This window comes from Nerophis lumbriciformis, linkage group LG31 (genome assembly GCF_033978685.3).
Source record: "Nerophis lumbriciformis linkage group LG31, RoL_Nlum_v2.1, whole genome shotgun sequence".
Classification (NCBI taxonomy): domain Eukaryota; kingdom Metazoa; phylum Chordata; class Actinopteri; order Syngnathiformes; family Syngnathidae; genus Nerophis; species Nerophis lumbriciformis.
The window spans coordinates 9,600,001-9,623,394 of NC_084578.2; the positions used below are offsets into that span (position 1 = coordinate 9,600,001).

The 23,394-nt window shown below is 38.9% G+C and overlaps 1 protein-coding gene across 1 annotated transcript in view; it reads right to left on the bottom strand.

Moving 5' to 3' along the window:
* LOC133574147 (neuropilin-2-like) overlaps window positions 1–23,394 on the bottom strand; it is a 335,141-nt gene that overhangs the window by 104,908 nt on the left and 206,839 nt on the right. The window contains exon 8 of the mRNA XM_061926222.1: window positions 19,654–19,798. Within this exon, the coding sequence (XP_061782206.1) occupies window positions 19,654–19,798 (145 nt within the window). The remainder of the gene's footprint in view (window positions 1–19,653; window positions 19,799–23,394) is intronic.

Consider the following 23,394-nt stretch of genomic DNA (forward strand, 5'->3'; position numbering starts at 1 on the left):
AAGGTATTCGAGTCCATGGTGTCGGTTCTTTTCTTATCGAACAACCGGGAGAACCGGTTCCGAACATCATCCCTAATTATGACTGCTTTGATTGTTATTAGTTTTGTTCTCCAGTAACTACTGACAACATGGTTTTGATGCATCTCATCTATTGTCAGCTTGGATCGGATCCAATGCCGCCCACCCTTTTAAGGCTCGGAGGCATTGATAAAACTGATAGATAGGAGGAAAGAATCTTGTGTGATTTTTTTTTTTTTTTTTTTACTCCGCAACTCCGCTCAGCTGCATCTCGTCAAACAATCTGAGCAGTTCGCCTTCATGCTGCTCGAAAGTTGCGAGACTCCAGCCACGCTGCGAGCCAAGAAAGTCCCGAATGGAAGAACAAAACGAACGCCTGGCTCAGATCAAGACGACGCGCTTTGTTGGACTGACAAATGTGTTTTAGCGTGGCAAGACTGCGAGCCTCGCATTTATGAATAATAACGGCGACCAAAAAAATGAGGCGTGCCAAAAGAATTGCCTTTTCATCGTTGTGGCTTGTGCAGCCCTTTGAGACTTTTGTGATTTAGGGCTATATAAATAAACATTGATTGATTGATTGATTGATGTTTGAGTTTTAATAACCATGTTTTAGTATTATATTTGAATGTTTTCCAATCATGTTTTAGTATTATATTTGAGCGTTTTCTTATCATGTTTTAGTAACATATTTGAGTTTTCTTATCATGTTTTAGTATTATATTTGAGTGTTTTCTTATCATGTTTTAGTATTATATTTGAGTGTTTTCCTATCATGTTTAGTATGATATTTTAATCTGTTCCTGATCATGTTTTAGTATTATATTTGAGTGTTTTCCCGATCATGTTTTAGTATTATATTTGGGTGTTTTCCTATCATATGATATTTTAATGTTTTCCTGATCATGTTTTAGTATTATATTTGAGTGTTTTCCTATCATGTTTAGTATGATATTTGAATGTTTTCCTGATCATGTTTTAGTATTATATTTGAGTGTTTTCCTGATCATGTTTTAGTGTTATATTTGAGTAGTTTTTTTCTGTTTTAGTATTATATTTGAGTTTTAATAATCATGTTTTAGCATTATATTTGAATGTTTTCCAATCATGTTTTAGTATTATATTTGAGTGTTTTCCTATCATGTTTAGTATGATATTTTAATCTGTTCCTGATCATGTTTTAGTATTATATTTGAGTGTTTTCCCGATCATGTTTTAGTATTATATTTGAGTGTTTTCCTATCATATGATATTTTAATGTTTTCCTGATCATGTTTTAGTATTATATTTGAGTGTTTTCCTATCATGTTTAGTATGATATTTTAATGTTTTACTGATCATGTTTTAGTATTATATTTGAGTGTTTTCCTGATCATGTTTTAGTGTTAGATTTGAGTATTTTTTTCTGTTTTAGTATTATATTTGAGTTTTAATAATCATGTTTTAGCACTATATTTGAATGTTTTCCAATCATGTTTTAGTATTATATTTGAGTGTTTTCTTATCATGTTTAGTATATTTAATGTTTTCCTGATCATGTTTTAGTATTATATTTGAGAGATTTCTTTTCATGTTTTAGTATTATATTTGAGAGTTTTCTTATCATGTTTTAGTATTATATTTGAGAGTTTTCTTATCATGTTTTAGTATTATATTTGAGTGTTTTCCTGATCATGTTTTAGTATTATATTTGAGTATTTTTTTCCGTTTTAGTATTAGGTTTCTCATAGTCATTCACATCGATGTCCCTTATGTGGGCTCTGTACCGAGGATGTCGTTGTGGCTTGTGCAGCCCTTTGAGACTTTTGTGATTTAGGGCTATAAAAATAAACATTGATTGATTGATTGATTGATGTTTGAGTTTTAATAACCATGTTTTAGTATTATATTTGAATGTTTTCCAATCATGTTTTAGTATTATATTTGAGAGTTTTCCTATCATGTTTTAGTATTATATTTGAGCGTTTCTTATCATGTTTTAGTAACATATTTGAGTTTTCTTATCATGTTTTAGTATTATATTTGAGTGTTTTCTTATCATGTTTTAGTATTATATTTGAGTGTTTTCCTATCATGTTTAGTATGATATTTTAATCTGTTCCTGATCATGTTTTAGTATTATATTTGAGTGTTTTCCCGATCATGTTTTAGTATTATATTTGAGTGTTTTCCTATCATGTTTAGTATGATATTTTAATGTTTTCCTGATCATGTTTTAGTATTATATTTGAGTGTTTTCCTGATCATGTTTTAGTGTTATATTTGAGTATTTTTTTCTGTTTTAGTTTTATATTTGAGTTTTAATAATCATGTTTTAGCATTATATTTGAATGTTTTCCAATCATGTTTTAGTATTATATTTGAGTGTTTTCTTATCATGTTTAGTATATTTAATGTTTTCCTGATCATGTTTTAGTATTATATTTGAGAGTTTTCTTATCATGTTTTAGTATTATATTTGAGTGTTTTCCTGATCATGTCTTAGTATTATATTTGAGTGTTTTCCCGATCATATTTTAGTATTATATTTGAGTGTTTTCCTATCATATGATATTTTAATGTTTTCCTGATCATGTTTTAGTATTATATTTGAGTGTTTTCCTATCATGTTTAGTATGATATTTTAATGTTTTCCTGATCATGTTTTAGTTTTGTATTTGAGTGTTTTCCTGATCATGTTTTAGTGTTATATTTGAGTATTTTTTTCTGTTTTAGTATTATATTTGAGTTTTAATAATCATGTTTTAGCATTATATTTGAATGTTTTCTAGTCATGTTTTAGTATTATATTTGAGTGTTTTCTTATCATGTTTAGTATATTTAATGTTTTCCTGATCATGTTTTGGTATTATATTTGAGAGTTTTCTTATCATGTTTTAGTATTATATTTGAGTGTTTTCCTGATCATGTTTTAGTATTATATTTGAGAGTTTTCTTATCATGTTTTAGTATTACATTTGAGAGTTTTCTTATCATGTTTTAGTATTATATTTGAGTGTTTTCCTGATCATGTTTTAGTATTATATTTTAGTATTTTTTTCCCGTTTTATTATTAGGTTTCTCATAGTCATTCACATCGACGTCCCTTATGTGGGCTCTGTACCGAGGATGTCGTTGTGGCTTGTGCAGCCCTTTGAGACTTTTGTGATTTAGGGCTATATAAATAAACATTGATTGATTGATTGATTGATGTTTGAGTTTTAATAACCATGTTTTAGTATTATATTTGAATGTTTTCCAATCACGTTTTAGTATTATATTTGAGAGTTTTCTTATCATGTTTTGGTATTATATTTGAGCGTTTTCTTATCATGTTTTAGTAACATATTTGAGTTTTCTTATCATGTTTTAGTATTATATTTGAGTGTTTTCTCATCATGTTTTAGTATTATATTTGAGTGTTTTCCTATCATTTTAGTATGATATTTTAATCTGTTCCTGATCATATTTTAGTATTATATTTGAGTGTTTTCCCGATCATGTTTTAGTATTATATTTGAGTGTTTTCCTATCATATGATATTTTAATGTTTTCCTGATCATGTTTTAGTATTATATTTGAGTGTTTTCCTATTATGTTTAGTATGGTATTTTAATGTTCTCCTGATCATGTTTTAGTATTATATTTGAGTGTTTTCCTGATCATGTTTTAGTGTTATATTTGAGTATTTTTTTCTGTTTTAGTATTATATTTGAGTTTTAATAATCATGTTTTAGCATTATATTTGAATGTTTTCCAATCATGTTTTAGTATTATATTTGAGTGTTTTCTTATCATGTTTAGTATATTTAATGTTTTCCTGATCATGTTTTAGTATTATATTTGAGAGTTTTCTTATCATGTTTTAGTATTATATTTGAGTGTTTTCCTGATCATGTTTTAGTATTATATTTGAGTGTTTTCCCGATCATGTTTTAGTATTATATTTGAGTGTTTTCCTGATCATGTTTTAGTATTATATTTGAGTATTTTTTTTTCCGTTTTAGTATTAGGTTTCTCATAGTCATTCACATCGACATCCCTTATGTGGGCTCTGTACCGAGGATGTCGTTGTGGCTTGTGCAGCCCTTTGAGACTTTTGTGATTTAGGGCTATATAAATAAACATTGATTGATTGATTGATTTTTGAATGAATCCGGCGGTGGAACGACATGTGATGCGTAAAAGGAAGAATGAGGGGAAATAAATTAAAGGAGGAGATAAAGGACAGAAAGGTCAAATGAAATTTGAAAGGGGAAAGAAATGTGAAATAGGAAAATTAGAAGGTGAAAAAAAGGATGAAAACGAAGGAAAGAGGGAATGATGGAGGGTGACGATGATTGATGGCGACATTCTCCGGGTCTTGGTGGAGATAAATGTTTAATGCCGTGATGTTTGCAACTGCACCTCGCCGCAGTAAATAATGAATCAACAATAAACAACAACAACCAGCATATAAGCTCCCCCAATAGCAGAGAATTTCATTACCATACTGTTTATTTTTATTTTCCTATATTTGTTGCTCACAGACGCAGACCTAATGAGATTTGGGATCTCTGGAGACGACAGGAATAGCGAGTGAATCCACAATTAAAGCAAACACGCATGAGTGTGGCACTCGTGCACACGGGGGTTAACTCTGGACTCTTTGGCCCCTCCCTTTCCTGGCCTCGCACTGAGTGTTCTTGCTTAGGCCATCACTTCTCTGCTGCGACACATGTCCCTTAAAGGCCTACTGAAACCCACTACTACCGACCACGCAGTCTGATAGTTTATATATCAATGATGAAATCTTAACATTGCAACACATGCTTACTAAAGTGCAATTTTAAATTTTGCGCGAAATATCCTGCTGAAAACGTCTCGGTATGATGACGTCAGCGTGTGACGTCACGGATTGTGGAGGACATTTTGGGACAGCATGGTGGCCAGCTATTAAGTCGTCTGTTTTCATCGCAAAATTCCACAGTATTCTGGACATCTGTGTTGGTGAATCTTTTGCAATTTGTTCAATGAACAAATGGAGACAGCAAAGAAGAAAGCTGTAGGTGGGAAGCGGTGTATTGCGGGCGGCTGCAGCAACAACACAAACACGGCCGGTGTTTCATTGTTTACATTCCCGAAAGATGACAGTCAAGCTTTACCATTGGCCTGTGGAGAACTGGGACAACAGAGACTCTTACCAGGAGGACTTTGAGTTGGATGCGCAGACGCGGTACCGTGAGTACGCATGCAGCTGCGGCTTCCAAACATTTGATCGCTTGCCCGTACGTGCGTGCCACCATGTGCATGTCACGTACGTAGCTTTGGGGACTTTGGGGAAATATATGTGCTGTATGAACTTTGGGGAGGTGAACGGTACTTTGGGCTGTGGGATTCAGTGTGTTGTGCAGGTGTTTGAGTTGTATTGGCGGGTTATATGGACGGGAGGGGGTTTGTTATGCGGGATTAATTTGTGGCATATTAAATATAAGCCTGGTTGTGTTGTGGCTAATAGAGTATATATATGTCTTGTGTTTATTTACTGTTTTAGTCATTCCCAGCTGAATATCAGGTCCCACCCGCCTCTCACAGCATCTTCCCTATCTGAATCGCTCCCACTGCCCTCTAGTCCTTCACTCTCACTTTCCTCATCCACGAATCTTTCATCCTCGCTCAAATTAATGGGGAAATCGTCGCTTTCTCGGTCCGAATCGCTCTCGCTGCTGGTGGCCATGATTGTAAACAATGTGCAGATGTGAGGAGCTCCACAACCTGTGACGTCACGCTACTCGTCTGCTATATAATATAAAGACAGTTACATAGAAACTAGTAATTCATGAAAATGAGTAAAATTAACTGTTAAAGGTTAGTACTATTAGCGGACCGGCATCACGCACAATCATGTGTGCTTACGGACTGTATCCCTTGCAGACTGTATTGATATATATTGATATATAATGTAGGAACCAGAATATTAATAACAGAAAGAAACAACCCTTTTGTGTGAATGAGTGTGAATGGGGGAGGGAGTTTTTTTTGGGTTGGTGCACTAATTGTAAGTGTATCTTGTGTTTTTTATGTTGATTTAATTAAAAAAGAAAAAAAACGATACCGATAATAAAAAAAAACGATACCGATAATTTCCGATATTACATTTTAATGCATTTATCGGCCGATAATATCGGCAGGCCGATATGATCGGACATCCCTATTTGTTATGATCCCAATACGCAGACCACAGCGGGAGGCAGAATGCAGGTAAAAAGTTATCTAATGCTTAAACCAAAAATGAACAAAGGGAAAAGGAAAAGGCACTGAAGCATAGGGATGGCGATGCAAAACAAAAGTAAAACTGAACTGGCTACAAAGTAAACAGAATGCTGGACGACAGCAAAAACTTACGGCGTCCACAAAGTACATCCATACATGACATGACAATCAACAATGTCCACACAAAGAAGGAAAGCAACAACTTAAAGGGGAACATTATCACCAGACCTATGTAAGCGTCAATATATACCTTGATGTTGCAGAAAAAAGACCATATATTTTTTTAACCGATTTCCGAACTCTAAATGGGTGAATTTTGGCGAATTAAATGCCTTTCTAATATTCGCTCTCGGAGCGATGACGTCACAACGTGGCGTCACATCGGGAAGCAATCCGCCATTTTCTCACCGAGTCAAATCAGCTCTGTTATTTTCCGTTTTTTCGACTGTTTTCCGTACCTTGGAGACATCATGCCTCGTCGGTGTGTTGTCGGAGGGTGTAACAACACGAACAGGGACGGATTCAAGTTGCACCAGTGGCCCAAAGATGCGAAAGTGGCAAGAAATTGGACGTTTGTTCCGCACACTTTACCGACGAAAGCTATGCTACGACAGAGATGGCAAGAATGTGTGGATATCCTGCGACACTCAAAGCAGATGCATTTCCAACGGTAAAGTCAAAGAAATCTGCTGCCAGACCCCCATTGAATCTGCCGGAGTGTGTGAGCAATTCAGGGACAAAGGACCTCGGTAGCACGGCAAGCAATGGCGGCAGTTTGTTCCCGCAGACGAGCTACCTAAACCCCCTATCGACCCTAGCTTCCCTGGCCTGCTGACATCAACTCCAAAACTGGACAGATCAGCTTTCAGGAAAAGAGCGCGGATGAGGGTATGTCTACAGAATATATTAATTGATGAAAATTGGGCTGTCTGCACTCTCAAAGTGCATGTTGTTGCCAAATGTATTTCATATGCTGTAAACCTAGTTCATAGTTGTTAGTTTCCTTTAATGCCAAACAAACACATACCAATCGTTGGTTAGAAGGCGATCGCCGAATTCGTCCTCGCTTTCTCCCGTGTCGCTGGCTGTCGTGTCGTTTTCGTCGGTTTCGCTTGCACACGGTTCAAACCGACATGGCTCAATAGCTTCAGTTTCTTCTCCAATTTCGTTTTCGCTACCTGCCTCCACACTACAACCATCCGTTTCAATACATGCGTAATCTGTTGAATCGCTTAAACCGCTGAAATCCGAGTCTGAATCCGAGCTAATGTCGCTATACCTTGCTGTTCTATCCGCCATGTTTGTTTGTGTTGGCATCACTATGTGACGTCACAGGAAAATGGACGGGTGGTTAAAATGAAGCTTTTTTTAGGCATATTGCGTGATGGGTAAAATTTTGAAAAAAACTTCGAAAAATATAATAAGCCACTGGGAACTGATTTTTAATGGTTTTAACCATTCTGAAATTGTGATAATGTTCCCCTTTAAATAGACTTGCTTACTAACACAAAGCAGGTGCGGAGAATAGGGCTCAAAGGAAGACATGAAACAAAACAGGAAGGGCCACCAAAATAACAGCGCAAGACAAAAACTAAAGCACGACACAGGAAAACAAACTCAAAATAAGGCACGACGACCTGGTTTTGGCGGTCCGCTCCCTGTATGATCAGTGTCAGAGCTTGGTCCGCATTGCCGGCAGTAAGTCGGACACGTTTCCAGTGAGGGTTGGACTCCGCCAAGGCTGCCCTTTGTCACCGATTCTGTTCATAACTTTTATGGACAGAATTTCTGGGCGCAGTCAAGGCGTTGAGGGGATCTGGTTTGGTGGCTGCAGGACTAGGTCTCTGCTTTTTGCAGATGATGTGGTCCTGATGGCTTCATCTGGCCAGGATCTTCAGCTCTCGCTGGATCGGTTCGCAGCCGAGTGTGAAGCGACTGGGATGAGAATCAGCACCTCCAAGTCCGAGTCCATGGTTCTCGCCCGGAAAAGGGTGGAATGCCATCTTTGGGTTGGGGAGGAGACCCTGCCCCAAGTGGAGGAGTTCAAGTACCTCGGAGTCTTGTTCACGAGTGAGGGAAGAGTGGATCGTGAGATCGACAGGCGGATCGGTGCGGCGTCTTCAGTAATGCGGACGCTGTATCGATCCGTTGTGGTGAAGAAGGAGCTGAGCCGGAAGGCAAAGCTCTCAATTTACCGGTCGATCTACGTTCCCATCCTCACCTATGGTCATGAGCTTTGGGTTATGACCGAAAGGACAAGATCAAGCGGCCGAAATGAGTTTCCTCCGCCGGGTGGCAGGGCTCTCCCTTAGAGATAGGGTGAGAAGCTCTGTCATCCGGGGGGAGCTCAAAGTAAAGCCGCTGCTCCTCCACATCGAGAGGAGCCAGATGAGGTGGTTCGGGCATCTGGTCAGGATGCCACCCGAATGCCTCCCTCGGGAGGTGTTTAGGGCACGTCCGACCGGTAGGAGGCCACGGGGAAGACCCAGGACACGTTGGGAAGACTATGTCTCCCGGCTGGCCTGGGAACGCCTCGGGATCCCCCGGGAAGAGCTGGACGAAGTGGCTGGGGAGAGGGAAGTCTGGGCTTCCCTGCTTAGGCTGCTGCCCCCGCGACCCGACTTCGGATAAGCGGAAGAAGATGGATGGATGGATGGATGGACCTGGTGGAGTTTCATTTTTTAACGTTTTCTGCTGGTGGTGTGCCTCTGGGATTTTTTTATGAAAAAAAATGTGCCTTGCCTCAAAAAAGATTGAAAAACACTGCTCTATTGAACAGGAGCACTTGAGTTTTTAGGAGTTTGAGGCAAAAAAGTTTTAAAGTAAATTTAGGGGTCACTATTTGGGCCCCAGGTGAATTGCACGTATATACAAATAATCTCATAGTCACTGTCAGGTCCTGACATCATACTCGGGCGTATTGCAATTGATTTTTTTTGTTTCAAACAGACAAAAGGAATCCAGAACGATACGGCTGCTATAAACAAATGATTGATAGACGCCGCAGGGCTGAAATAAAATGAGATTAAAGACAATGAAGGAGGGGTCGGGGGGGAATGAACACTTGGACCAGGCCGTAACGGGGGAAGATTTAAGAGCGGAGGTGTGGCAGGAAAATGAGAAGCGGGCAAAAGAAAAATATGAGAGCAGGGGTAGGAGGCTGAGAGTGGCGGCAAATAGATAGCACGTAGGACACGTGAGCGTTGCCGCGGAGACGGTATAGATAGAAAGTGAGGGGAAAAAAGGCGAGCAGGAGACATAAAAGTGTGATTTAAGTTAATGGCATGTCACTGTCGGACTACTTTATGAGCCCCTTTATAGGCCTGCATAGGGCATTATCGCATCCCCGGGGGGGGGGGGGGCCGTGTGATAGGCCGGGTGTGTGAGTGTTTGTCAATACGAAACAAAAAGATACCACGTTGCTGCTGGTAGGTGACTTTGGTGGGAGTGTCTCTCCAAGATGCTGCATGGATTGCATCGATTCCACGGCAGAAAAATGTAAACGGAACAGAATGTTGGCAGCAAGCAAGGTGGGGCTGGAAATAGGGTTGTCCCGATACCAATTTGATACTTTTCGATACCGTTCTAAATAAAGGGCACCACATAAAATGGCATTATTGGCTTTATTTTAACCAATACAATACATTATTAATAGAGATGTTTAGTGACATGCTAATTCTTATTTTTACACTTTTTTTTTCCAAATTCCATTGTATGTTATACTCTTCTGACACCACCAGATGGCAGTATAAGTGTCCACATAAGTGGCCATCCATCCATCTTCTTCCGCTTATCCGAGGTCGGGTCGCGGGGGCAGCAGCCTAAGCAGGGAAGCCCAGACTTCCCTCTCCTCAGCCACTTCGTCCAGCTCCTCCCGGGGGATCCCGAGGCGTTCCCAGGCCAGCCGGGAGACATAGTCTTCCCAACGTGTCCTGGGTCTTCCTCGTGGCCTCCTACCGGTCGGACATGCCCTAAACACCTCCTTAGGGAGGCGCTCGGGTGGCATCCTGACCAGATGCCCGAACCACCTCATCTGGCTCCTCTCGATGTGGAGGAGCAGCGGCTTTACTTTGAGCTCCCCCCGGATGACAGAGCTTCTCACCCTATCTCTAAGGGAGAGCCCCGCCACCCGGCGGAGGAAACTCATTTCGGCCGCTTGTACCCGTGATCTTGTCCTTTCGGTCATAACCCAAAGCTCATGACCATAGGTGAGGATGGGAACGTAGATCGACCGGTAAATTGAGAGCTTTGCCTTCCGGCTCAGCTCCTTCTTCACCACAACGGATCGATACAGCGTCCGCATTACTGAAGACGCCGCACCGATCCGCCTGTCGATCTCACGATCCACTCTTCCCTCACTCGTGAACAAGACTCCGAGGTACTTGAACTCCTCCACTTGGGGCAAGATCTCCTCCCCAACCCGGAGATGGCACTCCACCCTTTTCCGGGCGAGAACCATGGACTCGGACTTGGAGGTGCTGATTCTCATCCCAGTCGCTTCACACTCAGCTGCGAACCGATCCAGTGAGAGCTGAAGATCCTGGCCAGATGAAGCCATCAGGACCAAATCATCTGCAAAAAGCAGAGACCTAATCCTGCAGCCACCAAACCGGATCCCCTCAACGCCTTGACTGCGCCTAGAAATTCTGTCCATAAAAGTTATGAACAGAATCGGTGACAAAGGGCAGCCTTGGCGGAGTCCAACCCTCACCGGAAACGTGTCCGACTTACTGCCGGCAATGCGAACCAAGCTCTGACACTGATCATCGGGGGCAGTACCTCTGGATTGGCAGACCGGGGTGGTGGTTCCTCTCTTTAAAAAGGGGAACCGGAGGGTGTGTTCTAACTATCGTGGGATCACACTCCTCAGCCTTCCCGGTAAGGTCTATTCAGGTGTACTGGAGAGGAGGCTACGCCGGATAGTCGAACCTCGGATTCAGGAGGAACAGTGTGGTTTTCGTCCTGGTCGTGGAACTGTGGACCAGCTCTATACTCTCGGCAGGGTCCTTGAGGGTGCATGGGAGTTTGCCCAACCAGTCTACATGTGCTTTGTGGACTTGGAGAAGGCATTCGACCGTGTCCCTCGGGAAGTCCTGTGGGGAGTGCTCAGAGAGTATGGGGTTTCGGACTGTCTGATTGTGGCGGTCCGCTCCCTGTATGATCAGTGTCATAAGTGGCCATAAGACCCCAATTCAGTAGTGCAGTGGTTCTCAAATGGGGGTACGCGTACCCCTGGGGGTACTTGAAGGTATGCCAAGGGGTACGTGAGATTTTATTTTAAATGTCTGTCAAAAAGAACTGTGAAAAGAAATGCAACAATGCAATATTCAGTGTTGACAGCCAGATTTTTTTGTGGACATGTTCCATAAATATTGAAAGATTTCTTTTTTTGTGAAGAAATGTTTAGAATTAAGTTCATGAATCCAGATGGATCTCTATTACAATCCCCAAAGAGGGCACTTTAAGTCGATGATTACTTCTATGTGTAGAAATCTTTATTTATAATTGAATCACTTGTTTATTTTTCAAAAAGTTTTTAGTTATTTTTATATCTTTTTTTCCAAGTAGTTTAAGAAAGACCACAACAAATGAGCAATATTTTGCACTGTTATACAATTTAATAAATCAGAAACTGATGACATAGTGCTGTATTTTACTTCTTTATCTCTTTTTGTCAACCAAAAATGCTTTGCTCTGATTAGGGGGTACTTGAATTAAAAAAATGTTCACAGGGGTTACATCACTGAAAAAAGGTTGAGAACCACTGCAGTAGTGTACACAATTTTGGAAATAAGAGCGAAAAGGTGCTGTCCACGCATGTGGCCAACTAAGCCTTTAGAGGTTTTAATGTATGCATTATTTTCACGGACCGGCTTTCCACGTGTGGCAGAAAAAAACAGCAAAAAAAAATGAGCATGAAAAATCAACTCACTATAACGCTGGGCGTGTTTCTTTGCGAAGAGATGGTCCCTGCACGTTGATGGCATATACTATATACCAGTATTTCTTAGCGCCCCCTATAATGTAATATATGTGTTTTTCAGCTGTGGTTCGTATAGGCCGCAGCGGTACTTAGTTGTAATTAGAGATGTCCGATAATGGCTTTTTTGCCGATATCCGATATTCCGATATTGTCCAACTCATAATTACCGATTCCGAAATCAACCGATACCGATATATACAGTCGTGGAATTAACACATTATTATGCCTAATGTTGTTGTGATGCCCCGCTGGATGCATTAAACAATGTAACAAGGTTTTCCCAAATAAATCAACTCAAGTTATGGAAAAAAAAATGCCAACATGGCACTGCCATATTTATTATTGAAGTCACAAAGTGCATTTTTTTTTTTTAACACGCCTCAAAACAGCAGCTTGGAATTCGGGACATGCTCTCCCAGAGAGAGCATGCTGCAAGGGTTTCTGGGTATTTGTTCCGTTGTGTTTATGTTGTGTTACGGTGCGGATGTTCTCCCGAAATGTGTTTGTCATTCTTGTTTGGTGTGGGTTCACAGTGTGGCGCATATTTGTAACAGTGTTAAAGTTGTTTATACGGCCACCCTCAGTGTGACCTGTATTGCTGTTGACCAAGTATGCGTGCATTCGCTTGTGTGTGTGAAAAGCTGTAGATATTATGTGATCGGGCCGGCACGCAAAGGCAGTGCCTTTAAGGTTTATTGGCGCTCTGTACTTCTCCCTACGTCCGTGTACCACTCCGTACAGCAGCGTTTTAAAAAGTCATAAATTTTACTTTTTTGAAACCGATATTACATTTTTAAGCATTTATCGGACATCTCTAGTCGAAACTATATAAAAAATGAACAAACATATTTTTAACACTTTTAGTGTGGCTTTTTTTTAAACTGTCATTGGTCTAATGACAGTTTAAAATGTTATTCATTGTTTTTTTTCCAAAAATAGGGTCAATCGTAAATCACATTTTTTAAATAAAAAAAAAAACAACAACCTAAAAAACTTTTAGAATTTATTTTATCACAAAAGTAACCCATCCATCCATCCATTTTCTACCGCTTATTCCCTTCGGGTCGCGGGGGGGGGGGGGGGGCGCTGGAGCCTATCTCAGCTACAATCGGGCGGAAGGCGGGGTACACCCTGGACAAGTCGCCACCTCATCGCAGGGCCAACACAGATAGACAACATTCACACACTAGGGCCCATTTAGTGTTGCCAATCAACCTATCCTCAGGTGCATGTCTTTGGAGGTGGGAGGAAGCCGGAGTACCCGGAGGGAACCCACGCAGTCACGGGGAGAACATGCAAACTCTTTGTATTGTGAGGCAGACACACTAACCCCTCCTCCACCGTGCTGCCCCACAAAAGTAACGTTACATTTTTTTTTTTTTAGTTCCGGTGTTAATACTTCAAATGTGATGGAGTCCTACATCGTGGTAAGAGGTCTGAACATCCCCAGGCATCGTCCAAAGACGCCGTCCCGAGACCACAGATGAATCCTTAGTCACCATGGACCAAAGTAGCTCCAACCCGGATGATGCCTCAGTCGTGCGGACGGCATTGTGGGTATGCTAGTCATTCATTGGGTATGTTGTCATGTGTGTGTGGCTTTCCTATTTGGTCTAAGCACTGTCGGGAATTACATGAGTCATCCGTGTCTTCCCACTTTCATTACATGCTCATATAGGGCCTGATTCACTAAGATCCCAAATAAAAATGTGCTTATTATAGACTATAAAAATGGCATTTACTATACGGGCGTGTTGCGGGTGATCAACTAAGACCACGAGCGTAATTTATAAAAAGTGCAAAAGTGGTGCAGACCGCCTTATTTAAATGAGGATTTTGTGTTTAATACTGGCAAATACCATGGAGACACTCATTGACTGCACACCCATTACATCTAATGCTCCAACCTGTAGAGTGTTGCTATGGTATGTCCTCTCACTGATGAAAAACAATTAATCATAATACTCAGAAAGGGTTAAAAAATATATATATTAGTGTCTTTTTAGGTTTAAGTTGGATGTCAGAGTTGACCAACTTCTCGGTTTATTTCCACAACCTTCTACTATCCAGGTGAGAAGCATGATTTATAATCTCAGGTGTCCAAAGTGCGGCCCAGGGGCCATTTGCAACCCGCAGCTAATTTTTAACGGCCCACAGAACATTCTAAAAATAAAATTACTAAAAAAAAATGTTTAATAAAAGAGCATACAAGTGAAATGTAACAAGAAAAAGTTGCAATGTTGACTCTAATAACACACAAAAAAAATGTTTTCTTTAAAACTGTCGATACTCAAAAAATAATAATGAATCAAAAACAATGTTGTTATGGTTTATTGATAAATTGAAGGCTCCAAAATACTTTACATCAAATATTCCACTTTGAAATATTTCTGCGAGAAAATGTTGCATATTTTGTGTGTTTGCCTTTAAAAAACTAAGTTTTCTATGACAAAAAGAGCATAAAACACACAAACAAAAAATTTAATAAAAACTTGGACAGATAGATCTGAAGTTGATCTACAAGATTAGGTGTTGAAAAAAATATTTAAAAAATGTATGACTTATTTTTACACGTTTAGTGTGGCTTTTTTTAAGGTCCAAATTTTACTGGAATTTTTTTTTTTACCTGTCATTGCTCTAAAAATAACAAATCAAAATCACTGATATTATCAATTATTGACTTATTTAGGGCTCCAATTACCAATTTTTGGGGGGCAAGATTTTGCATATTTTGTGTTTTTGCCATAAAAATGGTTTTCTTTGACAAAAAGGGCATAAAACAAAAATAAATAAATGAACTTTATACCCACAGATAGATCTGAAGTTCATCTTGAGATTTACGCCTTGACAACAAATAATTATTAAATGGCTTATTAACATTTTTTGACTACTGGGACCAAACTTAAAGGGGAGCCCTAACGTTTAAAAAACATATATAAATTGTATTAAATCTCAAAATGGCCTCCGCATATTTAGATTTTTCTGTGTGCAGCCATCAGTGGAAAAAGTTTGTCAATATGTCAATGCAACATCATTAGCTAGTTAGCTCTCTGTGCTCTCACTGATCACTACGCCACTGAAAATAGTTTATAATAACAATATCGCTAATACTTGGTTAATATTCAGGCCAGGAGATGTAAATGGAGTATTGTTGGCGGTTTTTGGGATTTATGGGCGTAATAGAGTACTCCCATTATCTGCATTGTTAGCCACCTTGCACTTGCTGTATTTTACGACTTAGAATGCATAAAAAAGAAACACATGTGTTCTTGTCTTACATAGGGATTGTAAATGTCAGGCAAAAAGGCTCTGAAATACTTTACATCAAATATTCCACTTGGAATATTTTTTGGGGAAAATATTGCATATTTTGTGTGTTTTTGCCTTAAAAAATACAAAGTTTTATATGACAAAAAGGGCATAAAACACACACAAAAAAAGAAATAATATAAAAACTTGGACAGATATATCTGAAGTTGATTTACAAAATTAGGTGTTGAAAGTATAAAAAACAAAAGACAAACTTATTTTTAACAATTTTAGTGTGGCTTTTTTTGGGTCAGAGAATTTTAGTGGGATTTGTTTTAAACTGTCATTGCTCCAAAATGTTTTTTGTTTTTTTTTATCAAAATCAATGTTATTATGAATTATTGATGATTTAAGGCAAAAAAAAGAGAAAACGTTTTCTATGACAAAAAGGGCATAAAAACACACACAAAAAAAGACATAAAATAAAAACTTGGACAGATAGATCTGAAGTTGATCGACAAAATTAGGAGTTGAAAATAAAAAATAAAAATAAAAATATTTTTTAACACTTTTTTGGGTCCCAGAGAATTTTAGTGGATTTTTTAATTTTTTTTCATTGCTCTAAAAAAGATAAAAAAATAAAAAAATCAATGTTATTATGAATTATTGACCTTTAGGGCTCCAATTACCAATTTTTGGGGGGCAAAATGTTGCATATTTGTGTTTTTGCCATAAAAAAGCCAATTTTCTTTGACAAAAAGTGCATAAAAAATAGATAAAACTTTAGCAAAGTTTTATATGACAAAAAGGGCATAAAACACACACAAAAAAAGAAATAAAATAAAAACTTGGACAGATATATCTGAAGTTGATTTACAAAATTAGGTATAGAAAAAAAAACAAAAAAAAAACAAACTTATTTTTAACACTTTTAATGTGGTTTTTATTGGATCCCTGAGAATTTTAGTGGGATTTTTTAAAAAGCGTTATTGCTCTAAAAATGATGAATCAAAATCAATGTTATTATGAATTATTGACCTATTTAGGGCTCCAATTACCAATTTTTTGGGGGGCAAAATGTTGCATATTTTGTGTTTTTGCCATAAAAAACTGGTTTTATTTGACAAAAAGGGCATAAAACAAGTACTCCCATTATCTGCATTGTTAGCCACCTCGCACTTGCCGTATTTTACGACTTAGAATGCATAAAAAATTAAAACATATGTTCTTGTCTTACATAGGGATTGTAAATGTCAGGCAAAAAGGCTATGAAATACTTTACATCAAATATTCCACTTGGAATATTTTTTGGGGAAAATATTGCATATTTTGTGGGTTTTTGCCTTAAAAAAAACCAAAGTTTTATATGACAAAAAGGGCACAAAACACACACACAAAAAAGAAATAAAATAAAAACTTTGGCAGATATATCTGAAGTTGATTTACAAAATTAGGTGTTGAAAGTATAAAAAACAAAAGACAAACTTATTTTTAACACTTTTAGTGTGGCTTTTTTGGGTCAGAGAATTTTAGTGGGATTTGTTTTAAACTGTCATTGCTCCAAATTTTTTTTATTTTTTTTTATCAAAATCAATGTTATTATGAATTATTGACTATTTAGGGCAAAAAATTAAAGTTTTTTATGACAAAAAGGGCATAAAAACACACAAAAAAAAGAAATAAAATAAAAACTTGGACAGATAGATCTGAAGTTGATCGACAAAATTAGGCGTTGAAGATAAAAAATAAAAATATATGTATTTTTTTTAACACTTTTAGTGTGGCTTTTTCGGCTCCCAGAGAATTTTAGTGGGATTTTTTTTTAAAAACTGTCATTGCTCTAAAAAAAAAATCAATGTTATTATGAATTATTGACTATTTAGGGAAAAAAAAAAAGTTTTGTATGACAAAAAGGACATAAAAACACACAAAAAAAGAAATAAAATAAAAACTTGGACAGATAGATCTGAAGTTGATCGACAAAATTAGGCGTTGAAAATAAAAAATAAAAATATATATATTTTTTAACACTTTTAGTGTGGCTTTTTTGGGTCCCAGAGAATTTTAGTGGGATTTAAAAAAAACAACTGTCATTGCTCTAAAAAAAATCAAAAAAAAAAAAAAAAAAATCAATGTTATTATGAATTATTGATCTGTTTAGGGCTCCAATTACCAATTTTGGGGGGGCAAAATGTTGCATATTTGTGTTTTTGCCATAAAAAAGCCAATTTTCTTTGACAAAAAGTGCATTAAAAAAACAAAAAAAAACTTTATCAAAGTTTTATATGACAAAAAGGGCATAAAACACACATAAAAAGAGAAATACAATAAAAACTTGGACAGATATATCGGAAGTTGATTTACAAAATTAGGCATTGAAAAAAAACAAAAAAAACAAACTTATTTTTTAACACTTTTAGTGTGGTTTTTTTGGATCCCTGAGAATTTTAGTGGGATTTTTAAAAAAGCGTTATTGCTCTAAAAATGATGAATCAAAATCAATATTATGTATTATTTACCTATTTAGGGCTCCAATTACCAATTGTTTGTGTTTTTGCCTTAAAAAATGGTTTTATTTGACAAAAAGGGCAAAAAAAAAGTACTCCCATTATCTGCAACCCCTAACCCCTAACCCTAACCCTAACCCCCTAACCCTATCCCTAACCCTAACCCTAACCCCAACCCCAACCCCAACCCTAAGCCTAACCCTAACCCTAACCCTAACCCTAACTCTAACCCTAACCCTAACTCTAACCCTAAACCTAACCCTAACCCGAACCCGAACCCGAACCCTAACCCCTAACCCTAACCCTAACCCCAACCCTAGCCCTAACTCTAACCCCTAACACTAACCCTAACCCCTAACCCCAACCCCAACCCTAACCCTAACCCCTAACCCCTAACCCCTAACCCTTACAAAATTAGGCATTGAAAAAATACAAAAAAAAACAAAAAAACTTATTTTTAACACTTTTAGTGTGGTTTTTTTGGATCCCTGAGAATTTTAGTGAGATTTTAAAAAAAGCGTTATTGCTCTAAAGATGATGAATCAAAATCAATATTATGTATTATTTACCTATTTAGGGCTCCAATTACCAATTGTTTGTGTTTTTGCCTTAAAAAACTGGTTTTATTTGACAAAAAGGGCAAAAAAAAGTACTCCCATTATCTGCATTGTTAGCCACTTCGCACTTGCCGTATTTTACGACTTAGAATGCATAAAAAATTAAAACATGTGTTCTTGTCTTACATAGGGATCGTAAATGACAGGCAAAAAAAAAATGAATAGGGCTCCCTTTCAAACATGGAACGTGATCTCTGGACATGTTCCTGGCCAAGAGCACTCGACAGCATGCGGCTGGAAATGAGCAAAAGATGTGCTCCTTTCTAAGAGTAGTGACAAATGTGGGGTGACATGTAATGCAAAAATAGGTGATAGCCGACATTATCCACTCTCTTGTTCGGTTAACACACAGACACACACAAAGTCATGATCACTGGCGTGGGTGTTGAAATAGCCCCCTCCTAGATAAGAGCACGCTATCTGTCGCAGTGAGAGGCTCTAACCCAATAATGACACCGTCAAACACACACACACCTGCACACACCCATTGAAAAGCTGGGCTTTTGCCGTCCCCCGGAACACACCAACACGGACTCTCTAATTAAGTTTGATCTTTTTATAGTATTGAGCTGATTACGCTGGTTAAAATCCCGTTTGTTTGCCGGGGCCGCGGATGAAAGCCGAGAGCTCTCTGATGCAATCAGCCACACATCACACTGGTATTATTCTATTAGGACCTACTGTGTTTCTTCCGTGTGTGTGTGTGTGTGAGAGAGAGAGGTATGGATATGAACTGGGGAAAGTGCATGAAAGTGGGAAAGGAAAGAAATAAATGTAAAGCAGGAAAGTATGAATCGACGGATGCTCAGATTACTGATTTATTTGAACCCAACGTTGCTGAAAAATAAAGGAGATTTATGCATCTTTTCTTTTACAGGAAATGTTTTCCGAGGGAGTTATTTTTGTGGCGACCCGCCTCGTGACCCCGCCGGTATATCGCCCCTATAAACCACCGCCGTGTTTTTACAGAAGCCCCTCCGGAGGAGACTGGCAGGAAAATACCTCTTTAAACGTTCACCAGAAACATAAAATATTTCATCTTTCTTACCGGTTATCTGGCAGCCGTAAAGCTCGAACCGCAGCGCTATGCCGTTCTTCCACGCCTGAGGTCGGATTCGCACAAAGCGGGCCAGAACCGGCTGCGGGATCCGATTGAGAACTACCTCCGTGGCATCGGTGTTTGCATGGAAGACCTGCACAGACGGAGACACAAAATAGATCAGATCAGTTGAACTTTAAACATTTTTTTTTATTGCATTAAAATACAATAGTCTAGTACAGGGGTCGGCAACCCGCGGCTCCGGAGCCGCAGGCGGCTCTTTGATCACTCTGATGCGGCTCAGCAGCTTACTTGCTGAACCCCCCAATTTTCCCGTGAGACTTCCGGATATCAGTGCCTCTCGCAGAAAACTCCCGGGATTAATATTCACCGATTTTCACCATTACGGCTATAATAAGGGCATGCCATGATGGTACACTATTTGGCGCTCTCTACAATCTGTATTGACAGAGTGCCAGCCCAACACTTGTTAAACAATATACATCTTATGCTTGCACACGTACGTGACAGCAAGGCATACTTGGTCAACAGCCACACAGGTTACACTGACGGTGGTCATATAAACCAACTTTAACACTCTTACTAATAATGCGCCACACTTTGAACCAAAACCAAACAAGAATGACAAACACATTTCGGGAGAACATCTGCACCTTAACACAACATAAACACAACAGAACAAACACCCAGAATCCCATGCAGCCCTGACTCTTCCGGGCTACATTATACACCCCTGCTACCACCAAACCCCGCCCCCACCCCAACCCTACTCCCTCACACATCAACCCCCCCCTCTGTGCGTCGGTTGAGGTGGGCGGGGTTTGGTAGCGGGGTGGTGTATAATGTAGCCCGGAAGAGTTAGGGCTGCATGGGATTCTGGGTATTTGTCCTGTTGTGTTTATGTTGTGTTACGGTGCAGATGTTCTCCCGAAATGTGTTTGTCATTCTTGTTCACAGTGTGGTGCATTATTAGTAAGAGTGTTAAAGTTTTTTGGTTTTTTTTATACCGCCACCGTCAGTGTGAGCTGTGTGGTTGTTGACCAAGTATGCCATGCTGTCACCTACGTGAGAAAAGCGGAAGCCCCATACAACGTGTGGCTGATCAGGCACGCTGACTGTAGTGGGTGCTATATGCTGTACCATCACGGCACGCATGACGCTGACAAGCGCCATTAAATACAAACCCGCGTGCCGCACCTGCTTTCAAATTCCACATAAAGGTGTGGGCAGCGTGTCCGAGACCCCTGGTTATACATAGCACAAAGCAAAATAAAAAAACTTCGTATGCAGTGTTATTTCATTTAGAATTTAAAAAATTTTTTGCGGCTCCCATTGTTTTCTTTAATTTGTGAAACTGGTCAAAATGGCTCTTTGACTGGTAAAGGTTGCCGACCCCTGGTCTAGTAGGCCTAAGTATTCATTAAAACAAGGCAGAGGTTTTTTTCAACAAGTATATTTAATATTTTGACACACAGTTTGAACAGTAACACTGTGTATGAATACAGGGAAATAAAACACTGTACTTTAATCATGTGATTCTTTGGCGTGCCACTAGATGGAGCCTGCGTGCCACTAGTGGTACATGCAACACAGTTGAGGAATCACTGGATGAGAATAACAATTCTGCGAAACAGGTTTGTAGGGATGAAATAGCCTCTGTGTTTTTTCCCGACCTAACGTATATTCCGCTCTATTGAGCACTGTATAACGGATAAACCACAGAAACCTTGACTATATATATATTAGGGGTGTAACGGTACGTGTATTTGTATTGAACCATTTCGGTACGGGGGTTCCGGTTCGGTACGGATGTGTACCGAACGAGTTTCCACACAGACATATTAAGTAGCGTAACGCACGTTGTGTAAACAATGCACACCGAGGCACAACACACGGCATGCTAACAGCTAATGGGCTATGATAGACTGACCATACGTCCTCTTTTCCCCGGACATGTCCTCTTTTGCGGAGCTGTCAGGGCGGAGTTTCTTAAATGCTTCAAATGTCCGGCATTTTGAGTTAGGGTTGCGTGTATTTTCAATGTACGTTCAGGGTTAAGAAGGGGTTAAAAACAAAACAAATTGTGCGGGCAGCAGCATTGGTGAGGGAGGGGCAGAGACAGAGAGAGAGAGAGAGAGTTATGATAAACGCGCATGCGTCGCCAGGCTCTGCTTTTTATCCATAGATTTATCAGATTTAATGTTTTATTATCTATAGCAGGGGTGTCAAAAGTGTGCCCCGGAGGCCAGTTGCGGCCCACAGCTAATGTTTTAAAGGCCCACGGCACATTCTAAAAATACTATTAAAATAAACAAAAACATAACAAAAGTGAAATAAAAAAGCTTAAAGGTTAAATGTAATTTAGAAAAAGTTGCAATGTTGACTAATAAAACAAAGCTGTTTTTTTTGCTTTCAAACTGTCATTGCTCAAAACATAATATTGAATCAAAATCAATGTTATTATGAATTATTGACCTATCCAAGGTTCCCATTACTTCACATCAAATATTCAACTATGAAAAATATTTGTGGTGGAAGATTTTGCAAATTTGGTAAATAAATAACCCCAAAATTTATATTTTATTGTTTTCTTACTGTACCGAAAATGAACCGAACCGTGACCTCTAAACCGAGGTACGTATCGAACCAACATTTTTGTGTACCGTTACACCCCTAATATATATATATATATATATATATATATATATATATATATATATGTATATATATATATATATACACACACAATATTGCCAAAAGTATTTGGCCACCCATCCAAATGATGAGAATCAGGTGTCCTAATCACTTGGCCCGGTGTATAAAATCAAGCACTTAGTGTCAAGACGTGGACTATGGTGTGTTTGTTTTCCCGAGATGCAAGTAAAGCTGGACTGGTCATGGCGTGAAGGTAAATACATATTTATTTATAACACTCAAAGGAACTAAAAGCGCGCTCAAGGCGGAAGTACAAACTTGCCTAACGAAAACAAAAGACTTGCACGTGGGCAAAAAACTGTGAACAATTAAACAAAAACACTAACTGTGGCATTAATAAACAAAAACTTACTTGGACATGGCATGAAGTGTGCAGAGGTAAACAGAGTGTGACAGGGGTATGAATTGCGGGTGTCGCCAGCAAGACAAACTGAAAACAATGAACTTAAATACTACAGACATGATTAATGAAAACAGGTGCGTGACTCAAAACGTGAAACAGGTGCGTGACGTGACAGGTGAAAACTAATGGGTTGCTATGGTGACAGTGCACAATGAGTCCAAACGTGGAACAGGTGAAACTAATGGGTAACCATGGAAACAAGACAAGGGAGTGAAAAGCCAGAAACTAAAGAGTCCAATAACTAAACTAAACAAAACATGTCTAAAACAAAACATGATTACACAGACACGACACTTAGGCATGGAGACTGTTTCTACAAACGTGTGAAAGAATGGGCCGCTCTCAGTGATTTCCAGCGTGGAACTGTCATAAGATGCTACCTGTGCAACAAATCCAGTCGTGAAATTTCCTCACTCCTAAATATTCCAAAGTCAACTTAATTATAAGAAAAGTGAAGAGTTTGGGAACAACAGCAACTCAGCCACCAAGTGGTAGGCCACGTAAACTGACAGAGAGGGGTCGGCGGATGCTGAAGCGCATAGTGCAAAGACTTTCTGCACAGTCAATTGCTACAGAGCTCCAAACTTCATGTGACCTTCCAATTAGCCCAC